Raw genomic sequence first — 24989 nt, forward strand, 5'->3', positions numbered from 1 at the left:
TTCTCATGTTCTTCCTGGGCATTGTGACGTCTGAATACCCAGTAGCCACGCCCAGAGCTAGGACTTCCTCACACACACACACACACACACCCACACACATGCACACGCACACGCACACGCACACGCACACACACACACACACACACGCACACACACACACACACACACACACACACACACACACACACAGGGGGGGGGTGCTAGTGGATCGCCGGAGCTGTTAGATTAACATTAACATGCATTGTAGTTGTAAGTGCACTGCCTTGCAGCCTGTAGCACCATCCTGGATGGAGCATAATGTGTGGGCTGGACCTGTATTTTACAGGAAAGGAGTGAGCAGAGAGTAGAGTAGTTGTCGATTCTTGTTCTGTTTTCTGTGACTATGCAGATAGTCACAGAAAACAGAACAAGAATCGACAACTACTCTACTCTCTGCTCACTCCTTTCCTGTAAAATACAGGTCCAGCCCACACATTATGCTCCATCCANTAAGGTTCAGATGTCATCACGAGCGCGAATGGCGTAGACGCCAGCCAAACCTGCTGTTCCGTTAGGTTCTTTTGTCGATGGAGTCTTGCGTAACTTGGTTGGTTGATTGGTCTGACAGCAAATGTAGTGGAATAAGCATGACGACTGGTAAACTGATTTGTCATGTTTATTTTAAAAAGGTCCCGATGTCGGCGGTTTTCCGGCTTTATTACCCGTCCCTTGTGTGTTATGAAGGCGTTTTTATGCACATGTAAAACGGGCGTCTGCAGACGTGCAGGTCAACAACCCTTAAAGCTTAACGGTCCATGCTAGCGAGTATAAACTGGGGCTGAACACGAGATAAATAGCCTCGTCCCAAAAGCGCCTCGTTGGTGAGAATGTCATCATCCATTTGATTTCTTCCGGCGTAGCGAGGATTAAATGTGCCTAATTCCGTGAGCAGCTTACGTGTAGCGCTCCCCGGCTGGACTTTGGCCAAATTGCACCGGAATCCACGGATGCTTCCTCACCACACACACACAGTGCAGGCAGCCTCTGCCTGATCCTCCTTCCCTGGCTTGCAGTGTGTGTGTGTGTCAGTTGGGATCGCGGCAAAATTCTCTCTGCAGACCCATTCTCACAGCGTTTATCAACCTTTTTCTTACTCAATATCAAGCCACACTTATTGTTTTTACTTGGGCTGTGACTTTGTGTGTGCTCAGGATGAGTTTGGCTGTGTTTCGCTGTCGCTAAACAAGGAAACTACACCTCCACGGAGCTCAGCGTGATTCACAACGTCCCGACCAATCAGAGCACACTGTGCTCACAGGGAGGGTGGGGGCTGGAGCTATTGGAGCTACAACGAGCCGTTAAAGGCAGAGAGGGAAATTCAGTGAATACACGTAGTTTACAGAGATGCTGTATGAGAAACCAAAGTGATTTTGGGAAATTGCACAATATAAATATATTCTAGTAGACCTCAACAATGGAATTATGATCAGTGGAAATGGCCATGACATGGGACCTTTAAAACTTTTAAATTAGGCAGCATCAGGATCACAATCTCTTTAGTTGCCAAACCCAGCAATGTCAGAGATATTTGAGTTGTTTGCCCAATCATCAACTATGTGCTGCAGATTCATGATACACACTGTTAAGCAGAGACCATAAAATAGGTCATTGTAATATTCTGAAGTGCATTTCACCATTAGTGAAAGATGATGGCTTGCAGATACTTTACGGATTTAAAGGAATAATTTGACTTTTTTTTTTTTCCGCTAAGAGAAGTTTGATATTACATTTGGAAAAAGTTGGAACAATCTAGCCTGGCTTGGAGATCTTTTTGTTAAATCCATACAAAAATCTAAGTGTAAACAAGACATCTAGTTTTATGGTGGGTTAGGTAAAATGTGTTAATTGGTGCATAACCTGAAAACGTCCCCCATAGTTTTGAGTATATTGTAGTAGTAGAGTATGAAGTCTCAACACATGAAACAATCTGCCTTTGTGAGTCCATCACACTGATGGATATAGTGATATACAACTCGAAAGACATTATAAGATTTTGTTTGAATATACAATAATTCTGGAAACATTTCTATGATGATAGAGCATAAAGATTTTGCTGCTGCAGATCCAATTATAAGCTGGCTGAGAGCAGAGCCTTCCTGACAACCAGTTAAATATATTGCAGTGCAAATGCGTTCTGTTAATGTACCTCCAAATCCTCAGAAGACTGACCTACAATTGCAGAGTATTTTCCCTCAGAATGATACTTTAGCTCTAAGTTTAAGGCATGGTGCAGTACACTGAGGCCTTTACGTACTAAAACAAAGACCTGGCCCCCTTTGTAAAGCGTTCTGGTTCTTGAAGTGCAATTCGTTCTGTTCTAACACAGCATTTGGGGTTGTGCAGGGGCATCTGCTGTCTCTGAGTGCATAGGGGGAAATAACTGTGTCTCAGCAATTTACGACTGCATTGTAGCCCACATACATTATCACACTCTAGTGACAATGCAGCACAGCGCACACATACAGTATATGAAAAAACGAATAACTATATGTCCAGTACAGTGGTAATCAAAGAAGCTATAACCGACAAATTAATGACAGCCTCCACAATTATCGTTAAACTGCATCAATACCTCTTTTAAACAGGTTTAACAAAAACTGATCATTATAGCTTTCTCAACAGGCAGATTTTTAGTTTTAGATGGCATTAGTTTTATCTGAATTTACCCAATAAATATTCAACTGAATATATCATAATGTACTGTGTCCCTATTTAAAAAGGCTACACATGGTGCAACATTTTCTGTGTAGCTGTTAAACCAAAATAATGATATAAAAGATGCTATAAACTGTCTTGCTGAGCTGAAGGGAACTTTCTTAGTTGTTGATAACCCTTCATGTGTCGTAGAAATTAGTAAACCCTTTCACATTCAATCCATTATTTATCTAGAAATATTGATTGAACAGCATTAAAATAGGCATAACAATAGTTATTTGATATTCCTGCCTTTCATCACATCATAGAACCTTAAAATGTTCCTCTCCTGGTTTAAACATTATATCTGCCGTACTACTTGTATTAGGAAATTGGTTCTACATCCTGATGTTGCTTCTGCATCTTTGACAAGATGGCGAGCTGTCATAATGGGGTCAGAATCATCCCCTCCTGTTCCCACCTCTTTACCAAGTGCCTGACCTGGTAATATGCTGTTAATCAAAGGCAAGTCATGGCTTGTTGAAAGGCAGAAGGATTAATCTCTCTTCTGTGAGTGTCCTAAATACGGACATTACAGATTTTTCAGCTGGGTTAGAAAACAGTGTGAATAACATTAGTTTGATTGAAACTCCTCCCTGTGGGATTTTCTTAAAGCAGGGTCATCAGTGCAGAGAAGACTAATGGCAGTGACTCACTGTCTGGGGAACCCTCCTTTCTGTTTTGTGGTGGCTACTGTAGATCTTGCAGCCGCTGGAGCGTTTCATTGCTTACTTTAACCTCCTGACCAGCGGCAGGGTATGAACTTTTCAGACAGCATCTCACTCTACTGTGCTCGCTCTGGCTCTAAAGGGACTCTGCCATGTGGCGTCAAGTCCACTGCTGAGGAATTACCAGTGAACAGATGCAACATGAATATGGCCAGTCTCATTAGATAGATTAAAGTTGGGTCTGGGGATTGCATGTGCACGGCAACAGTGTGATAATAACACTGGACATGATGAGATGCTCTTTGGGTCTGTGCAGTCTCAGAGTTCATTTTGGCTATTTTCATGAACTCTTATCACATAATATGAATAAAATTGGTGGGTAGACTGCTACCAAAACAGAGTATATATATATATATATACATATATATATATATATATCTATGAACGCTGCATTTACAGTAAGGACAAATCCAAATATTTCCCTTTGATTGTATTGCCATTTAATCCATCTATGGGTCAATCGTTTTGTCTGGGTCAGTAAGCATTTACATCACTTTATGTTCTTGCAAATGATTGATAAACCAACATTATATTCTTTTTTATTTTAGATTAATCATTACAACTATGTATTTTCCATGTGATTTGCTGCTAACATGAGAACATGTGCAGATATCCTTCTCGACTAAAATCTATTCTGCCAGTTTGTCCCGCAGCTATACTGAAATAACAGCATTAAAAAACATCTTTATTTGTGCCCTCTCGTGCAATAACACAATCAATAATTCAGATGTGAAGCATGTGAAATTTTAGTGTCGGATTGGCGCGCTTTGGGACAAGCTGACAACTAAATCATATCTCTCTACAACAATAATATGGATTTATAAATTATATAAAAATCAACAGTGTCCTCCTAGGAGCACACCTTTTCCTGCATGTACACTAAGATACTGCCTCAATCACTCATCATCACTAACAAAGAAAAACCTAATATTATCTGTTATTCACTTAAATTAGCTGATTTAAAAAATACCTTACACTAAAGAAATGTAATGACATCAAAAAGTGTATTTAGGCCATTCATTTGTTGTGAGTACAGTAAAGGCTAGCTTTGCATTTAAAATGTTTGAATAATGCAGGAGAGCTCCCAAGCCGGAACAATGGAAGATGGTTCTTTCCCATCTGAAATGTATGGGGCTTTATAGTGCACTAAAAAATCCACACAATGGAACAGAAGAAGTAGTGTTAACAGCATGTGCTTAATTTCTACTAACAATCCCGCAGTGACATTTTTCCAATATAATTACAATCCCAAAATGCAACACCTGTCACAAATAAGGCATTATGCTCATGTTTCATAAGAGTCCAACATCGCCTTGCCTGGACCACGGCAATCTTCAAATATGTTTCTCATCTACACACCTCTGAAATGTGTGACTGACCGCATATTGTCCACAGACAGATAGACGGTATTCAAAACACACGACTCGTGAAAATAATACCAGCAACCCACATTGCTCTGCTCATTGCTATTATTTTATCACTGCTTTTTGGGATTTAAAGTTGTATTTTGTTGTCCTCCAGAGTGTGTCTCTTTGGATCTTTTGTGTTTCCTCTTCAAAGTTTCCTGACAGAGCTTGTGATGTGATATTGTGTGTTTTCACATTAGACAGAACCCTGTGTAAGTGGTGTATGACCGGGGGGGCCGTCCTGACGTGGATACAGTACTGTTAACTCTGTTTACAGCAGCACCCTATCACTGTTTGACAAATGGGAGCTGAGGTTGATCCCTACCATTCACGCCATCACCCTCCCCACTCAGCACTTCAATGCCCAAGCAAAAATAGACTTGACTTTTTCAAGACAAGCTACCTTTTTACTGCAAGACTGCAAACTCTTCTCTCTTCCTCTTTGCTGCATCGATTTTCTGCTAACAAAAACCCCCATCAGTTTTCTACCCCAACTATGGCAGCTGTCCCAGGCTTGGGCTATTCATTTATTGCATTAACATACAGTGCTTGTAGAGCAATTCAGCCCATCCTCACTGTCAATACATCTGCCTGACAGTTGGAAGTATCAGGAAACAGTGCTTACAGAACATCTACACATCAAAGTTTGGAAAAATGCTCTTTCTGCGAACACTCGTCAGACGGCAGAAGAGAGTGTTTTAGTGTGTCGGGCTGTCAGAGGCAGCCATGTGAGCAGCGGGCTGGAGGCTTGAAGAAAGACAGCTTAGCAGCTGAAGATTTCACCATGCCTGGTTTCCTGAACTTCTCTCATCCCTTGTGATTTCATCCTTTTAGAATTCCAATTTATCCTCAGCCTTGAAGAGTAAAAGCGGCCGGGATGGAGAAGTTTTATAAGAAATAGATGATTTCTTTGAGGTGGAAATCTGGTCTTTTCCCAGTGTGTCAAATGTAGCTGGAGGTATAACCTAAAAAGTTTTATACATTTAGGTTTAAATATGGAAATATTGAATTGGTTAAAGATCAAACATTTTGAGGAATACATTTATTCCCTTACTTGCTGTTAGATTGATGAGAAGATCAATAGCACTTTTAAGTCTGTTAGTTAAATATGAAGTAGCTGAGGCCAGGAGATGGTTTTTAGTACCACTAAGGCCAAATGAGGTACATCAACTTAATGTTAATAAAATTAGATTTTTGCCGAGCTAAGATGAAGGTAACAGTCTCCTGGCAATTCATTTATTTATTCTAATTCTGACTTTTGGATAGAGCCGTGTTAGTTATTTTCCACTAAAAACAGTCTTAATATTTGAGCTAACCAATCTCCTGGCTGTAGCCTTGTTTCATATATACTGTATAAATATAAGAGTGGTATTGATTTTCTCTATACACTCATGGCAAAAAAACAAATAATTTCCCAAAATATCAACTGATTTGACTTTTTGTGTTAATAATCCTTTGAGTTTGATGTTTAAAGAGTCTTCATGGTCTTTATATCCGTTTCCTACAACAATCAAGCTGATGGAAGGCGGTAAATTGCCCTTTAGGTATAAGGTGGTGATAGGGTTGTCCGTCTCTGTTAACTCATGCCTTCCATCGAGTGCTTGGAAAGGCTCCAGACTGCTGTACTCCCTGAGCAGGAATGAGAACAAATGTCTTTATCCCACCCGACTTGAACTTCTCTGAGGCCTGGAAAATAGGCTTGTGAATGTGCTTATTATAATAAAGGGGAGTTCAAAGTCTGAGTTTTTAGAGTCCTTGCAGAGAAAAAAGGAAAAGCGAGTAGCAGAGATTATACAATGTTGCACTTAATCCTAATAACGTTCAGTACAGTCAGTGGAACATATTTATTCATCCTTCTATCCATGTACAAATCTAAAGTGTTCTTTCACACCATAACTTAGAGGCTACTTTTAATGCAAACCATTGCATCAGAAATCTATTTTGTGCTGTAAGAAGCAATGATTAAAGCTGGGAGTTCAAATGGAGAAGCATACCCTTGTTGAGAGCGTGAAGATGTTTTTAAAAAGCATAAAAACATGAATTATGTTTCTTTTCCGTCTCCAGGTAGAGCCTCTCTGCATGGGAAGGCCTCCCTACAGATCGACCCAGTGCGCTCCGATGACCAGGGCTGGTACGAGTGCAGGGTCCTGATGCTGGAGCAACAGTACGACACCTTCCACAACGGCAGCTGGGTGCACCTCACAGTCAATGGTGAGTCAGCTACTCACTCTCTGAACTGTTAACGTATGTGTTTGTACATTTCAACGAAAAAAATAGAAAACCTGCTTCATACACTCAGGCTTCAGACTGTATATAAAAAAGAACATCAGATTGTTTTGGAAAATATGGTTATATTTTATCGAGGACATTTTCGCTGAAAAGTACAAGCACAGGTAAAAGTAGTCAACACTCTGATGAGCTTATGAACTATCCAGCCATTGCATGAATCATGATGAATATTGTATACATATGTTCAGTATATACTGAAAATGTACTTATTTTTAAGTTATCTTTGTTGCATTATGTAACATGTAATTGTTATGTAACATGTAATTGTTAAATGATTATTTATAAAATAATTATTTTATAAATAATTATTTAATAAATAAATAATTTATTAGTCTATGTATCCATTAATCGGCCGTCAGGAAAGTACTCAAATGTTGATGATTGACTGATGAATATTTAGTGTATCCTTTTTTAAATACAAATTCCTCTAGAATAACTGGGTTTTTACTAAAGCTTCATGCACAATAATGCACAACTTTCTAGCCTTTCTTAAAATAAAAAAAACTAATCATAAACGCACACTTCTTGACTCACTGGTCCCGTTTACTGCTGGACACAGATTAGGATTTGCTCAGTTTTTTTTAGCAGTCACATAAAAAGAAAACACCATTAGAGACTGTTTTAGATCATCCCTGCTGCTCCTTATCAAAAGGCCTTGGTGTAAAGAAGGAATGAGAGGCTGGTTAGAGGAGAATTGATTGTGGCCTGTTTAAGGCGGTTCCGGCAGGGATCGTCTGTGATAGTCTGAGAGAGCAATCAAACTGATGACCAGGCGGAAAAAAAATCTGCACCTTTGCATTTCCCAGGAATACCCTAGTGGCTCAGAGAATCCTTTGTGAAGTGTGTCCTCACATGGATGCAGAGCACCAGAGACTACAGAGACAAGAAACCTTGTGTTTCATTTTTTTAAGCCTTTATCTGCTTCATGTGAGGAATGCATTTGAAACAGATATTAAGCTGTTTTGCAGAAGATGAGTAAATGCATGATGCAGCAAAGGTGCAGTAAAGTAAATGCATGAAGTACACGTTGTCTCAATGTATTACTTGGATTTCTTAGTTGGCATTTTCTGGTTAATATGAACGTGTTAATATTGGCTAAACAAGCAAAAACTGTTCCAGCCAAAAGCGGTGATTTCTTGTGTTAATTAATCTTCACAGGTCTCTAACTTCAGAGAGCTGTAATCCTCTGTGTTATTAGAGAGAGACTGTCAAAGTCTTTCACATGTATATTTTTGGCACTGTGAGAAACTCATGCATATTCAATTGATCATGCATATGTTTTACAATGGTTGCAATTCTTATACCTGAATAATGATTACAACTTACTTTATGCTAAATAGTGGGGAAAAAAACATTTGTAAAGTCCGATGCACTGCATAATCACTTTAGAAGGAAAAATGCTGACGTTTATAAATGGTTATCAATGCAGAACATAATATTTTTTTATGTTTGTGTTTGTGTGTTAGTACAGCACACACACTGCAGATTACTTTCAGCACAGTGTTCTGGGTGCAGAGCATTAGATCAACATTGACATGAGAGCGTCTCATTGTGTTTGTTTGTATGCAGCTAAATGAGATCTCTGTCTGTTGAAGTTGAAGAGTGAATAGTTCACACTCTGCCGTCACCTGCACACTCTCGTGATGTGGTGTTTAGGAACGTCTGTGGGCGTGCATCGGTGTGTGCGTGTGCGTGTGCGTGTGTGTGTGTGTGTGTGTGTGTGTGTGTGTGTGTGTGTGTGTGTGTGTGTGTGTGTGTGTGTGTGTGTGTGACGTATCAATGTCTTGTTGTGTAGGTATACTGAATCTCTGTAGCTTTCCTCATCAGTATTCATTCTTGACTTAGACTGCTCCCTCTCTCTTCTCCTGCGTTGCTCTACTGTCAGGCTTTTCAACAGAAACTGAGCTCTTTGGGCTGTAGCAGAACTAATAATTAATATTCCTAAATGTCATATTATATGTGGCATATTAAGTGATGCCATTTTACATGATCTCATGTGTCTGACTGTAGAGTTGCAGTTAGCATGCACAGCATACTTCAAGGTGTTTCAGTGGTACAAATGTTTAGTTTGTCTTGGGATCATATTTGATGTTAAACACAGACATTTATGGAGACATCAAGAACAGCAGTTTAGTCATCCAAAAAGGGATTTCATATGAAGACTTTATGTTCCTGCTGTAAGCTAAATGGGTGTCTGTGAGGGAAGCAGGTGCCATTTTCGTCTGGCCTCAACACACAGACACTAAGGGCACCCATTTCCTTTGGCTGTTGGTATTTGCATACACTCCTCCTTTGAGTTCCTGTTGCTGCTGGCCTTAACTTCCTGCCAAGCGGACAGGGAATTGGTGCCCACTCAGTGGCAGGTGTCAGATGGCAAGGCCTTGTGCCCGAAAAAAGACACTAAGTCCACTCTCTTTCTCTCTCACCGCCCCCCATCTCTTCCTTAGCTCCTCTCTGTAGTCATGTCTCCTCTGTCCTTCCTTTCTCTTTTAAGCATCAGCAAGCTTTTTAGGATTAGAAAAAACATCAGCGCAGCGTTTTCAAATGATTGAACCATTAACAATGAAACATAAGAAAACCCTGTTCTGTTTAGTGATGGACTGGCATTTAGAACCCATTTGGTTGACCCAATTGGGGCCTAAATGCCAGCTCATCTGTGCGCCAGCTCGATATATTCCCCATGTGTGTCGGTCCTTGTCAGTTGTTTTTTTTGTTTTTCACAATAGTGACCAAAGTGCTCAAATGGACCCAAGTGTCAGCCAAATAGAGAACCATGTGTTGGACAAATGGTCAAATCCAGTATTATACTTATATATAATATATTTATACTTGTCCAAAATGATTGGTTGGCATTCAATTTGTAATTTTTCATGTCTGTCAGCTAAATGGCGTCAAAAATGTATGGCTCAAGTGTCATCATCTGTGACACTGTGACCATTTCAAAACACAAAAATGTAATGTACTGTAGTCTAATCCCACCATAAAGTAAAGGTGAGTACCTTGAGTGTGCTAAAATTAAACAAGGGGTGGAAAGTCTCCTTGAAAGCGTCTTCCTTCTCTCTTCAACAGTTTACGGAGACACACCATACAGTATGTTTGAGGTTTACGATGTGAAATCAATTAAACATGTGCACGTTATGTAGCCATATTCTCGTAGGAGTAGAGGCAAGAAAAGATAGACAAAGCAAATGATGCAGACACAGTTTTATTGAGCAAATACCTTCTGACTGTTCGTGTTGAGAGAACTGTCCGAACCGTGCGTCTTAGAGTAGCATCCAGGCCACCTGCTGATGAGCTGTGTGGTCTACCAAGAAGAACAGTGGGAGTGCAGGAACTTCCAGCATCTTGTCATGTATATAATTGATGAAGATCGCTGCAGTAAGTAGGGCGAGAATGCAATGTTTTATTTTGTAGAGCAACTCCCAGGTTTCTCTGCCACGTTGACACTTTCTCTGTAACAAGCTGTACCTGAAGGTGGGAAACAAAGTCCCAGGATGTACCTGCTGTTGTCACCACCACGTATGCTAAAATATCCTATTAAGTGATGCTTAATCCCTTGAGAAACACTAAACTAGGTTTAGAATGAATAACGGCACAGTGGTGGACTTAAGTACTTTAGTCAGGCAACAAAGCACTGTGTAAAAAGTCCACTCACTTACATTACTTACATTACTTACACTTACATTACTTACAGCTGACTTAGTGCTTAAAGTATTAAAAGTAAAAGTCAGCGTATGATTCTGGGGTATTTCCTAAATATGACCCATGCATTTTCCTCAAGCAGCAACCAACAAGCAGCAGCCGCACTGCTAACTCAAAGGAAAATTAAAGAATGACTCAAAACCATCTCATATAAGAAACACGCTCAAGTTTTTCGGCACATAACTAAATGTGCATCCTACAAAAATAAACAAATGTTCTGAAAACAACACTAAATGACAATACTACTGTATAAAAGAAAAGCTGTGTTATAATTTATCTGTTTCCTGGTGGGTTTTGCAATGTCAATGTACAGTAATGTTCATAACACTAACAAAGTGTTAGCGTAAACTTCCCAAAGTATTTTTTTGGTAGCATCATGTGGGACCATCACAGGCACTTAAAACAGTAATTATAATGAATTCATATGTTTTCATGAATTAAATCCTAAATTGCACTTGCAGGTGTGTTAATTAAGACTTTTCAAATCTACCTTAGAATAAATCAAGTATCTTCAAAATAAAAGCACAAACTCACAGTGAGGCAGGTTGCCGGTTGATAATGATGCATCCTGATCCATTTATTGTAGCTGTTGACCCGTCAACTGCATGAGCAAGCGGTGCATAAACCAGTCAGGCATTTTATCTCCATTAATCTACTGTATCATCTAATGTAATGAGTGCTGGAGAGTGAGAGGGCAGTATGGACAGGCAGATGTCTAAACGTGCTAATTGGGCGATTTGTTTACTCCATGCCAGGTGCTTGTGTGCAGTCTGAGGCATGGCAGCACTCCCAGCGGCAAGCGGTGACCCACTTGTATATCTGTGCCTTTTTCCTCTTTAACTAAACACTGTGCCACTATTTATAATCAAAATATTATGTTGCAACACTGAAAGCAGCTGGCGGAGGAAACTACAGGTTATTGGCCTGCAGTGCTGTAGGTGGGGAAGAGAGATCCCTGGTGGCTGTAAGAGAAACTCCGAAACATCAGATGGAAACTCAGTGAAGCTGCTAAGTGGGCTTTAAGGTTTTTAGGAATGAATGGCAAGATGAAGGGGTTAATGTCACCAGGATGCTTGTTCCTGCGTGGGGGAACAGCTGATTTAGAAAACTGTTCACCACCTACTATACTAGAAACATCTGTAGGCCAGAATCATGCACGTGATGATAGTTGAATGGCGCCAGTCATCTTGTTGCTAGTTTGTCCTACTGGCTAACAATGGTACTGTACAACAACACATTATTATTCAGATATCCAGTAGGCTACTGCTCCCAAAAACAATGCAAAGATGTAACACAACACCTCAAACTACTTATAAGGTCAACTTTGACTGTTTGTGTTTTACTTTTCATAACCATAGAAGAATGTTTTTTAAAATGTAGTAGAGGTTAGAACATCCTTTTTTATGTGTAGTTTTAGTGATATAGGATATCGTAGATTTTTGTTCATGTGATTATGAAGTACAAACTAAAGCAAATGTATCAATAAAGTTACGCATTTTAGCACCATATACTGTAGAGAAGGGTTGGTCTATTTAATCCAAAAATAACACCGAAAAAACTAGTTATTTGCGTGCAATCGATCAACTTTGAGAAATATTCAGGATCAAAGTATTAAGCTGCTCCACACTGCCTTCTGTAGGTCAACTAGCTCGACTAATAATGTTAAGCTAAGTAAATAACAGACAATATCTCCAACTGAAGAAAACTCCTTAATGCAGTTTCATGATTGTTGAAAATGATAATTATACTGTTGTAATGATTCCTGCTTTCACTTTCTCCACAGCCCCACCGTCCTTTACAGCGACGCCGCCACAGTATGTGGAGGCGAAGGAAGGGGGAAGCACTCAGCTCAGCTGCTCTGCCCAGGGAAATCCAAAACCAATAATCAGCTGGCTGAGGGAGGGGGAGGAGCTTGCAACCAACGCAAAATATTCAGTAAGACCCATGATAATTCATTCTATTAATTTTAATTAATGTTTATTATAAATATAGAATCAGGGTTCATGCACAGATGGTGTCATTTGCTAAGTCCATCTGTACTGGAAGTATGTTATGGAGGATTGTCTCACTCGCTATTATTAGCCTGTCCTGTTGTTGGGCAGCACACAATTCACATTGTTTTGGAATACGATATCTGTACAAGCATTATTATTTAAGTGAATGTGTTGATATGTCTCAGGTTACAGTAATGAAGCCTTTGTGAATTAGATGGTTTGTTGCACTTTTAACACAGATGTCTTTATGATATCTATATATATGAAGTGTTGAGCCTTTGACTGTTTAAAGATAGCAGTCAATGATTGTAGCGGCTACACTGTTGTCTGGTGATGCATGATTTTTATTCCTTTGGATACACTCCCAAAAGAAGACAGTCTGATGTCATGACAATATATTTCTGGCTCAGCCTCACTGTGGTTAGATAACAGCGAAATGTCTCAAGTAACATAAACCTTCAATAACAGAACATCAGGTGGCAGATTGTGGTGTGAGAATCACAGAATCAGACATTGAACACACTGTTTTATTATAAATGATGCAGAAACACCAACAGCTTCAGCAGACGATGATGCATCGCAGCCACATCTTGAATAAAAGGTGCAAATGTCACTTTGTCTCAAGTGGAAAATCGTTTGCTCTCTTACTCTTACTATACAACCACAAGTACTCTATCCACCTACATGTGTAGCTGTAGAGACTACTTGAATGCAATAACTTCAAATAATTCTTCTGAAGATTGGTATTCTTGAAAAAGCAGCAATAAGAAATATTTAAATCTGGTTAGGAGAACAAAAAATGAGCAGCGATATGAATAAGTACAACAGCATTAAAGGGCTGTTTTGGTAGGTTTGAATTGTTTTTGAAAGATGGATGCCTCCTTTTCCTTTTCTCATACGTCCCTGATATTGCAGTCTGATGCTATGAACTGTTTCCAGCTGTCTGCGTGATACAGGAAGTGACAGGAGCATACTGGAGCGTCTGTTAAAGGCTTCGTCTTCCTTTACTCACTTATTCCCCCTTTTTGTGTGTGTGTGTGTGTGTGTGTGTGTGTGTGTGTGTGTGTGTGTGTGTGTGTGTGTGTGTGTGTGTGTGTGTGTGTGTTTGTGTGTTGAGGGTACATTTGCTCACCCACATGATCAGATCCATGGAGACGTCATGGAGAAAGGCAGGAATGTGATGGACAGGGTCCTCCTTTCTTTACTTTACTTTATTACTTTATTTATTTGCGAGGACAAAATAGTGCCGTAAAACAAAGATACTTAACAAAACAGTTGTGCAGGAGAGGATAGAAACTGAGGTGGGATTATAAACCGTCTTCCCCATAGTGTACTCAAACAACAGGCATGCAGAAAAACAACAGCAGCCTCCTGCTGTTCCACAAGCCAATATCAGCCCTTCTGGATGCGTCAGTGAAGTGGAGCATAAATTGAGATTCTGCCTTCATCTCATGCCTCACTTTATCTACTGCTTATTCATTCCTCTGTCCTCCTCCTCCTCCTCCTCCTCCTCCTCCTCTTTAATCCTCTTCCCCTCACCTTGGATTGAGTTCATCTCAAAGTACTGGAGTGGACTGATGACCGCGTATCATCAGATCCTGTCAGCTACAGTCACTGCTGCATGTGTGTAACTATTTGATTTTTATAGATTCAATATGAAATCCCAGAATTTTAAAGGAGGCGTGAGTGTTGCAAAGTTGATGGGAAAATGCCATTATGCAAACATTCCAAGGGCGGCGCAACCTGATTCGTATTGAGAAGAACATGTACGTGTATCTTTGGGCTCAATCTGCTTCTTAAACATGCAGAGATGAGAAGAAAGAAGAGAAAGACTGAAAGAAATGAACGGACAGAACTGAGTAGAAACAAAAACACCTCCCCATTCAGCATGGCCTGTTTGTTGCAAACTAGCACACATGTATCTGTACATTGGTTGTTCAGGCCAAATCAACATGGCTTCTGCAAACTCCCCGAAAAAAGCTCAATGGGAAAGTTGCTCCCAGTCAATTTTTCATCAGACTTGTATAAATGATCTGGAGGTTTGAGTAAATTGTCTGCAAGGTATTGTGGCATTCAAGGCGATTTTGGATTGACCATCAATGGTAAACATTTGAATAAAAATCTAGTTTATGCAAATGAAGGCAACTTTTGCCCGCCGGCTGTGCAGTGTTTTCCCAATAAATGCAACCAAAAAAGCAACACTGCTGGTTCAGAAAATGTATTTTGTTTGTATTTTCATGGATGAATTGCTTCAGTAATTACAGATAAAAATTACACAATGAGCGAGCAATGCCATTAGTTCGCTTTTGGTTAGTTTTTATAGTAAGAACACACCTTTAACATAGCTGTGAGTCCACAAGGATTTCTCAGTGCGAGAAACAACATGAGCTTTAAACAACAGCAGCTCAGTAAAACGTACAGGTACTGTATGTGAAGGAACAGAAAACATGCAAAATCAAAGAAAAAAGTAATCAATTTTAATCTCTTTCAACTTTTTGGAATCGATACAAAGTGATTTCCAAGCCTCCATCGGATGCCTCACAGCTCACCAGTGTTTGGTTTACACTCCTGTCGCGCTCCCAGCATGCCTCACGTGTCGTATGTTACGCAGCAGTGATGCACCAAGTGTTATCTTGTGATGGTGATGACACAGTTTGCCAACAGACTGACAGAAGTTAAGAGTTGCTCGTGTTGATTCTCACTTCTCGGCTGTAAACCATTTGAAAGACAGATGAATAGGAATAATTCTGCAGGCGCAGCCGATTGCCCCCCAGCTGCATGAATGGACAGACTACAGCTGTGTGTGTTACTTGAATGGACAGAGTCTCTCGCAACCTGTTGCATAATTTATGAGGGTTTTTCTATTAGGTTTGGTTCATGTGTTTCTTCACCACTTATTGGTTCTCATCAGTAGCTGCAAACAGGGACCCGCAGCAACATGGAGTTAGTCGTTTCCATGGTTACAACATGCAGGAATCAGACCTGGAGTTGATTAAAGCATTCATGACTTGTATGTGTTTGATGTGTTGGAGTAGAGCAGGGGTCTCAAACTCAAGGCCCGGGGCCAAATCCGGCCTGCGACTTCATTTTATGTGGCCCCGCAAGAGCTTGCAAAGAATATAATACGTTTATTATAAGGTACGGTTACATAAACTGCATGTCCCACAATGCATCTCGTTTTGTGACATGCGCACTGAAGAGACTTGCAATTATTTGCCCTGGACTTCTGCTTTCAGACTTAGTTAATTACTAAGTTATTATCCTATCCGATAATAATCCAATTCAGAGGTAATAATGTAATATAATACATTATTTTATATATATATTTAAATAGTTACATCCGGCCCTTTGAGTGCAACCTTTATGCGAGTGTGGCCAGCGATGAAATTGAGTTTGACACCCCTGGAGTAGAGACACACCACACACTTAATTTAAGAACATGGGTGTTCTTATGTGTTGTCATGGTCAGTGGGAGACTGCTCCCATGGTACTGCTTTTATACTATTTTATTACAAATATTGTACTTTTTGGTCCACTACAATCAAGATTGTACATACAAAAAAATATATTAACTAACAGCAGTCTGTTAGCAAAACTCTGAAAGGGACACAATATCCTCATCAAGTGCTTTTGATTATTTTAGGTATGTAAGCACACATTTCTAATACATGTTTATTTGCTATTCAGTGTGTTTAACAGTGTGTTATGGGTACCTTGACTTAAGCAAGTTATCTGAATTATAGCTGCATCTAACCATTTTTTTCAAGATCAATTCATCTGCCACTGGTTCCCTTGATGAATCCATCACCAGAAAAAATATTCACATTCTAGAAACCCGAGTCATTGAAGTTTGAACACTATTGCCCAGAGAAAATCAAAGGATTATTTCATTACCAAATTTAAAGCAGATTATCTGTCAATTGACTTATCATTGGACATCCAATCTGAATATTCCACTACTTGCTCTTTGCAACATTATGTGAATGTTTTGCATCAGAGTTTGGGTTTATATCTGTTTCTTCTCCATGTCACCACAGATACATGATGGCAGTGTCACCATCCTGGGCATCACTAGGGATGACAGAGGGGCGTACACGTGCCGGGCCTACAGTGACCAGGGAGAGGTGCTGCACACCACCCGTCTGCTGGTTCAAGGTACTGTATGTAGAGATGAAACACACTGCAGCAAGGCGCTTGCATTAGGGTTTATTCATAAGGGTTGTTGACAAATGTATCTATCTACTATCTACCTCAGGCCAAATATTGCATTTGCATCGCTGAAGTAGTTTTATTATTTATACTTGAAGGCATTTAGTGTAGCAGCATTCAAAAGCACAGCCTTGCAACTCTCTGGTGCACTGATGTATGTAACACACCTTCTGAGTCTGTTTCAGTCAGTCAATAGCTCAGTCTGGAGGTTGTGTGTGCATGTGTGTACATCCATGTGTGTACAGCAGGGTCTGTCTGTGAGAGTGTCACAGTCTGTCTCCGGTCCATTAACTAGGCTCTCTGCTAGACACAGATCAGATGGATGGTTGTGATATCAGCCTCCATTGCTCTTTCTCTCTATCTCTCTGCCTCCTGATAAAGCAGGGAGTTAACACTGTGTATTTAATAAGCAACCGAGCATCTCACTCCTATGGTAGAGTTGGTGTAAGGTCTATTTTAATGCTTGACTTCTATAGGTGTAAACGGATATGAGTTATTACTCTACTCTTTGTGCCCCGTATAGTAAATGCATGTGCACACACTCACTGCAAACACACATTAAAAAATCATTGTGTTGTAACCCAGTAGATAGTGTAACCAGTGGTGCGTGTGATGCAACTGCATAAAGTCTGCAGGCCTCCAGCCAGCCGCCCACTTTTAAACCACCACACTCTGCAGCAGTAGTGAGCATGTCACAACTGGACAATACTACATGTATATACTGCATTGCAATGTTAAGCAGATAACGGAAGTGCCCCGTAATTAACTAATACACTAAAAAGTAATTTTGTACTGATAAGTCTAAAGCAACTGGGGTTATTTTTTATTGGATCTTAACTTGAACATTCTTGGTCTTTTGGACAACAAACAATTTGGTGAATAGTATCAAACGACATAATGTACTCTATTTTCAGAATCGAGTGGGAATTCTACATTATATATATACAGTATAGGTCGTGACATTATGTGAGAAAAGAGTCCTCACATTATCAGAATGAACCAAAAGTATAACAAGAAACAGGTTTTGTTTGAACGTATATTATGATCATATTGTGATGAGCACACTAAAAGGCTGCGATTGGTTATATAAACTTTAACGCTCCTGCGAAATAAAGTATTTTTTAAAATAAATGTTCAACTTTATTCAAAAAAGATACTTTTAAATCTGTCTGAAAAAAGAAAGATGATTCCTGTAACTTTTCAAAAATATACTTTTGTTTTTGGTTTCTGTTTTTTTTTTTTATTCAACAACCAATCAATTAAGGTCCAATTTTTTCAGGTTTTAAACCTTTCTTTTATCTAAGATGTTGTTGAGGATTTTTCACATATGGACAGACTTTGATGATTCAAAACAGAAAGAAGAGAGTGTTCCTCTCACCAAAGTACTTGTTAATGGTGGGTTGTTTATCAGTCTCTGTGGGGAGGAATAGTTTGTTTATATACATTGGATAACAGATACATTGGACAACATATGCTACAGTGCTCCTCAAATTGAAATATAGAGTAGCGGGATATGGAAGAAGAATTTTGAATATTGGAACTTATTAAAGAAGATCTCATAGGGCTCCTTGATTTGATTACACCATGTTGTAAGATATTTCGTTTTCTGCCATGCAGCAACAACTTGAATAATGTCAGTGGGGTGTATTATACACAACCGACGAACATGCACCAAAACAGTGTTTTATTTCACCTCATAAAATATTTTTTGTTTTAGAGTTAGGATGAACATTTGGCATGAAAAGCGCCGTGGAATAAAATGTTGGATACGATTTAGACTCAGAGCAATAACAAGCAGATATCTGAGGAGTCATGATTCTCCCTCTTGTGATCTGTTTTTAATTGTTATGTGAGACACTCGCACAGTGCCGTCAGCGGTCCCACCTGATGCATTAAAGCTGTGCACGATGAGAGGAAAATAACCAGAAGGCTTGTATCTGGGCCCACTCATAACAGACAGCTTACCTTTCATGGCTTCTGCAGTTTTATAGCGTTAAGAGCGAACCTAGAGCACCTCGGCGATGAAAAGGTTACAATGTGAAGCATGCATAAAGCTCCAACTCCGACTACTATTAAGTTCACTGAAGCCGCCTACACGCTGTATTTCACATCAGACTGTGGTGATGTATTGTAAATAATACATAGTGTGTGTTCTTTCTCACTTTGTTCCTGGAAGAAATGTCCATAATCCCATCCAAAGTGAAAGCAGAAAAGGCCTGCATATAGTTCAATATAATTTTTAAGATTTAACAATACTTTTCATCCCTTCAGCGACCTTCTCTACCGTCACTCTGTTAAAGTCAACCGTCAAAACGGTAAAATCTGATGTTATTTTATTGTATGTTTGTTGAAATGGTTATTTTTGTTTCTTTTTCCGACATTTTTTCAATTGAAGTCAGTGATGAGCTAAATCCCAAGTGATATTTCAGTTGCAGTCCAGTTGCATATGTATTGTGTATTGGACGTTTTATGAAGAATGCACTGCATAACACTGTACATAACTGTTTTTCAAATGGTCATTAGGTTTTTTCTAAATATATGTATTCATTTTATACATGTTTTGATTTTACCGTCTGAATTTGAACTGTTTTGGTTGACTCGACCACTGTGTACACTTCATGCTCAACAACAGACGACAGACGACAGACAGATACAGTTAGCCATTAGCTGCTGAACATTGTGGAGCATATTTTCCTCAGGAATTCATGAAGACCAAAACAGAAGCCTTAAATTAAAGTAAATATTTGACTTTCATTCATCAAGACAGCAGATACATAACTCTGAATAAATGCTAATATGGCTCCATGTTAGCCAAATTAGCAGTCAAGTTGTAAATTAGCCACTGTGTAAAGCTTATTCCCCCAAAAAACTGTCTACTAGCTTTACAACAAAACTAGTAGACAACTAAAACTAATACACATTGTTTCTCTTTCTCTCAGGGCCTCCATACATCGTCTCTCCACCAGAAAACGTCACTGTCAACATATCCCAGAATGCACTGTTCACCTGCCAAGCGGAGGCGTATCCTGGCAACCTGACCTACACCTGGTTCTGGGAAGAGGATAATGTCTACTTTAAGAAGTAAAGTTATGCTCAAGTTCACTTTTGTATTGAAGCTCAGAGAAACATCTTAGTTAAGAATGTATTACTTTTTTACTGGCACTTAAATCACCACACAGGCTGCATTTATTTCAAACCTTTGTGATGTGAGTGACATCATGTGTCTCTGTGATGTGTTTGTGTGTCAATATTCATGTGTGTGTGTGCCGGTGTCCTGTCCTCCTGCAGCCCCAGAGGCAGTAATAGTTCGCCTGGCGGGGGGGTTTGTCTGGACAGTGCCAGTGCGCTCTGATGACAATATCACATGACTCAGACCTTGTGTCATCATATGCCTCTCATGCAGCGATGCTCTGAAGCGCAGCCAGGACCTCCACAGGCAGGTCTTTAGAGTCTGAGGGGGCTGTACAGCGGACAAGAGACAGAACAAGTGAAAAGGAAGAACAAGTGAACAGGAGTTTGACAGGCAGCGAAAAACAAGTGTCTAAAGGACTACCACAAAAGCAGGCACTGAAATGACAGATCTAATTCTTCTTTTTATGTGAGGAGGCAGGTTTAAGGCCTATCTGTGGGTGTAGGAGTTCAAAAAGTAGTAACAGTATCTGTTAGTTTTATTACTTTATTTTGTATTTTTAACTCTGCCAAGGAGGTTATATTTTTGGCTTGGTTTGTCTTACAGCAGGATTACAAAAAAATATATATATATATTTGTGATTTAATGAAACTTGGTAGATAGGAACACAGGCCAACAAAGAATTATATTTTTGGAACAGATATGATTCACAGGGCGAATACACAAATTATGTTTAGTTAACATGGCAAAATAAGTGGTGCATTCAAAATAATTCATAATAATCTGTAAAAAACGAGTTCCCAACTGGGAAATTTAATTTGAATTAAAAATTAATTAACTTATACTCTGCAGATCCGTTATAAGCCATTAGGAGCAACAGTTGGGTTTCTGATTTGTAACACATATTTACTGTATTAGGTTGTAATGCAGTTATATGAGTGTTCGTAATCCATAAATTATGCTTAATAAATTGTCGATTGGATTTTGTAAGGTCCAATCGGTTAAAGGGATTTCTCACAACCTGGTTACAGAACTATTGTTCTTATTAATTACCATTACGAACCTTTATAAATCAGGATCTTCTTAAAAGTGTTTTTGTTTCATTTCTGGACATATTCAGTTTGAGCTTGAATTGCGTGGCATGAAAAGGAAAGCAGCTCCATTTAAAAACAAAACAAAACAAAAAAACAACAACAACAAAAAACAGAATATGTGCTCCATCATCACAGTCATTTTAAATGCCGTCAAGGGGGACCCATGAGGGCTGTAGTAATTTATTTGAACGTCTTGCTCTGTACTCTGTGTTCTTTCTATGAGAGGCAGGTGCTGTTTGACTCTCTGCTGCTCCCTTATGGCTCCTTCATGTAATTCAGCACAAGGAGCAAATAGATATGTGCCCTGTCCTGATGGTGTGTTTCTGTAACACGATGTGTGTGTGTCGTTGCAGTGATCTGAAGCTCCGAGTGCGCATCCTAATCGACGGCACGCTTATCATCTTCCGGGTCAAGCCAGAGGATGCTGGGAAATACACCTGCAGTCCGAGCAACAGCCTCGGTATCTCCCCCTCGGCATCAGCCTACCTGACTGTTCAGTGTGAGTGTTACCCTGGCAACAAAGTGGATGGGGGAGGGGCGGGGAGACGGTACAGCGAGCTGTGTGAAGAGGAGTGTGAGGGAACAGTAATATGGAGGCTGCTGTATTTGGCAGCGCTGCTCTGCCACTGTAATGCAAAGTAACCTTCTTGGATTTCAAGGTCAGACATGACAGAGAGTCACATAGTTGGTTTGGACCCAGCCTCTTAAACATTTCCATATTCGGAGTGGATTTTAATGATACAATTATTATCTATCCCGCCTCCAGCTTCAATCCTGAATACAAAGATGGAGACAGCCTCGACCTCAGACTCCATTTTTTTCCTGTCTCTTTTGAATCTGGTTCCACCAAAAATAAAATGGTGACCTTTCTGCTCATCAGCTCTGGGTGAGACAGAGAAACGTCACTGCTGCCCATCTGAGGTTCTGTCAAATCCTCGGGTGATGAGCCAAATTTCTCCCAAGTTTCCGCTGCTCAATGATTACTGTGCTACAGTATGAGAGAGAGCAGAGGATTCAGAGGCACTGCAGCCACTGATTTCATCACTACACTGAAATACAGCGGACAAGGATTAAAGCAGTGGCCAGGATGCGGCAAAAAAAACATTATTTGGCTCTGTTTATATGAGGCATCTCAGAGATAAAAGGTTAACCTACTGTTTGGCTAAAAATCATTTGAGAGTAATTTATTAAGGGTCTTTCAATAACTTTTAAAATCTTGATTCCATGTTGTAATATGAAACAATAATAAAAAGCTGAAAATATAACCACTTTTTAATATGTAGGTTTGATGTGTTAAGGTCAAATACTTTCGTACTATAAAATACGTGTACAGTACTTTTAAAGAGTATAAATGTAAAAATATGATGAAAACAATCAGTCAAAAATTATATTTACAAAAAACACATTAAGAGAATAAAACATTGGTAAGCCAACATACATAGATTAAGTGTAGTATGTGTAAATACAAATGTGAAGATAAGAGGTAATTTGAATCATACATGTGTAATCTAACCGGCCGACACTACATCCTTGTACAGCCGTTAGTACTTACCTTTTTTAACTTCACCTCTTTTATTCCTAGCAATTAACCTGTTTGTTGTTTTCTGTATTACATCAAACTAAATTGATGATGCATCTCGGATCACTGACACAGATCTTTACTTTCCCTGCAGACCCTGCCCGTGTGATCAACATGCCGCCTGTCATCTACGTCCCACGGAAACTGCCAGGCGTCATCCGCTGCCCGGTGGACGCCAACCCGCCTGTGACATCAGTGAAATGGGAGAAAGACGGCTATCCCCTCAGAGTAGAGAAGGTTAGTGCTCATTAGTCTCCTCTTGGTGTTACAATACATTTACTGTCACACTTTAAATAAAGCAGAAATGTGCATAATATGTCACCTTTAAAGCATATAGTGAGTTTTTTTAAATTATTGTAATGGATCAATATACTGCTTTTATCACTGTCCTTAGATTTCAGTGTAACAGATAATTGAAGCTGTCCTTTTCTTCAGAAGAATTCCTTCATTTTCAAACAAGTGTCAAGTAGATAAAGTATCTCTCTGCTCAGAGCGCTCCATCTGCTGCTCTGTTTATCTAATCTACTGTCACTGAGGTCACACAATATGTTGCCCTGCTGTTGACAGCAGGCCTGTATTACATAAGCATCCACTTTAAAAAAAAAAAGAAAAAAAAGGGGCCTGTAATCATGATGTCCGCTTGTCTTTCAGTACCCCGGTTGGAGCCTGATGCAGGATGGCAGTATCAGGGTGGCGGAGGCAACAGAAGACTCCCTGGGCACCTACACCTGTGTGCCTTACAACGCCCTGGGTACCATGGGCATGTCCCCCCCTGCCACTTTGGTGCTAAAGGTACATCACTGCTCCTATTTGTTCTGTTTGCGTCATGTTACACTGATGTGCCCAGAAGACTGCATAATAGGTCTTGTGTTTGTATGTTTTCTCCAGGATCCCCCTTACTTTAATGTGAGGCCTGGGGGGGAGTATCGCCAGGAGGCTGGGAGAGAGCTTACTATCCCCTGTGCTGCTTCTGGAGACCCTGACATACCATCCATTACCTGGAGAAAGGTACAATTCACAATAACAGCATGAATTCACTCCCATTGAATCTTGTCAGCAAATGTGCATTTACATTTTTTAACCATGTAACTGTAGTTTCCATGTCCATTAAAGGTGGGGAAGCCGAGCAAGAGTAAGCACAACATCCTACCCAGTGGCAGCTTACAGTTTCTGTCCCTCAGCAAGGAGGACCACGGAGAATGGGAGTGTGTAGCCACCAATGTGGTCACAAGCATCACTGCCAGCACGCGAATCCTAGTCATCGGTATGAAAATCTGCACATGGCTCTCAACTTCCTCGAACATATGACCTTTCTCAGTTGTTTTGAGTTCATTGTGACCTCACTTTGCAGTGTGTGGTCTGAGTGATTTGCATGATAAGACCCTCATGCTTCAAACCCCTTGAGTCTACCCAATTTCCCCTTGGGCGTCATTAAAATTGCATTAGATCCTATCTGAAATAGCTTTATAAAGTTAATTTAAAGCCTGACTCTGTAATTACAGTGTGGTATCCTTCCCTCTGCTCAAAATCGTAACTACACCCTTTGTCTTTTTGAGTCATGGACCAAGGACATCTTTTAAACTTTTATGACATTTCTTAAGTGTCGACAAAGGCAAGCATAACTGTACTGTGAATTTTCCAGATACCCAAATGTTAAAACTGCAAGCCCCTCATGTCAAGCATTCTAGAAATGTAATCAGCTTTAGTGCAAATTCTTGGGGTTAGAATTTGATAACTAGTTTTAATACTTTTAAGTAGCAGTAATAGAAGCCATTCTGAAAATATAAATGTCTTACACAAAGTTGTGTAACAGCCTTACAGTAATCGGAGGCCAACATTTTTTTTTTATTCTTGTGGAAACATTTATCTTAAGGCTAGATACCATTTACAGTATCTTCTTGATATTTTCTATTCTATATTTATATCATTGACCTTCTACTTTTCTCCTATTTTGTATATATACTCTTAATATTTAAATGTTTTCATAAAATATAACACATTCAAAAGTGCTTTACAAAAATGAAAGACATTAAGAAAAAGGCATTTTAAAGGTCCCATGTCATGGCCATTTCCAATGATCATAATTCCATTGTTGAGGTATACTAAAATAGATTTATACTGTGCA

The 24989-nt window shown here is 39.7% G+C and overlaps 1 protein-coding gene across 1 annotated transcript; it reads left to right on the forward strand.

Moving 5' to 3' along the window:
- Positions 1 to 626: 626 nt before the first annotated feature.
- LOC104945315 (protein turtle homolog B-like) lies at positions 627 to 24172 on the forward strand. The gene is made up of 10 exons (XM_010770961.1): positions 627 to 636; positions 6932 to 7078; positions 12642 to 12793; positions 16890 to 17007; positions 20001 to 20142; positions 21639 to 21784; positions 22959 to 23101; positions 23516 to 23656; positions 23753 to 23872; positions 23978 to 24172. Exons 1-10 carry the CDS (start codon positions 627 to 629, stop codon positions 24170 to 24172), a joined length of 1314 nt encoding a protein of 437 aa, XP_010769263.1.
- Positions 24173 to 24989: the final 817 nt, after the last annotated feature.

This window comes from Notothenia coriiceps, unplaced genomic scaffold (genome assembly GCF_000735185.1).
Source record: "Notothenia coriiceps isolate Sejong01 unplaced genomic scaffold, NC01 NC01_scaffold00009460, whole genome shotgun sequence".
In the NCBI taxonomy this organism is placed as follows: Eukaryota; Metazoa; Chordata; class Actinopteri; order Perciformes; family Nototheniidae; genus Notothenia; species Notothenia coriiceps.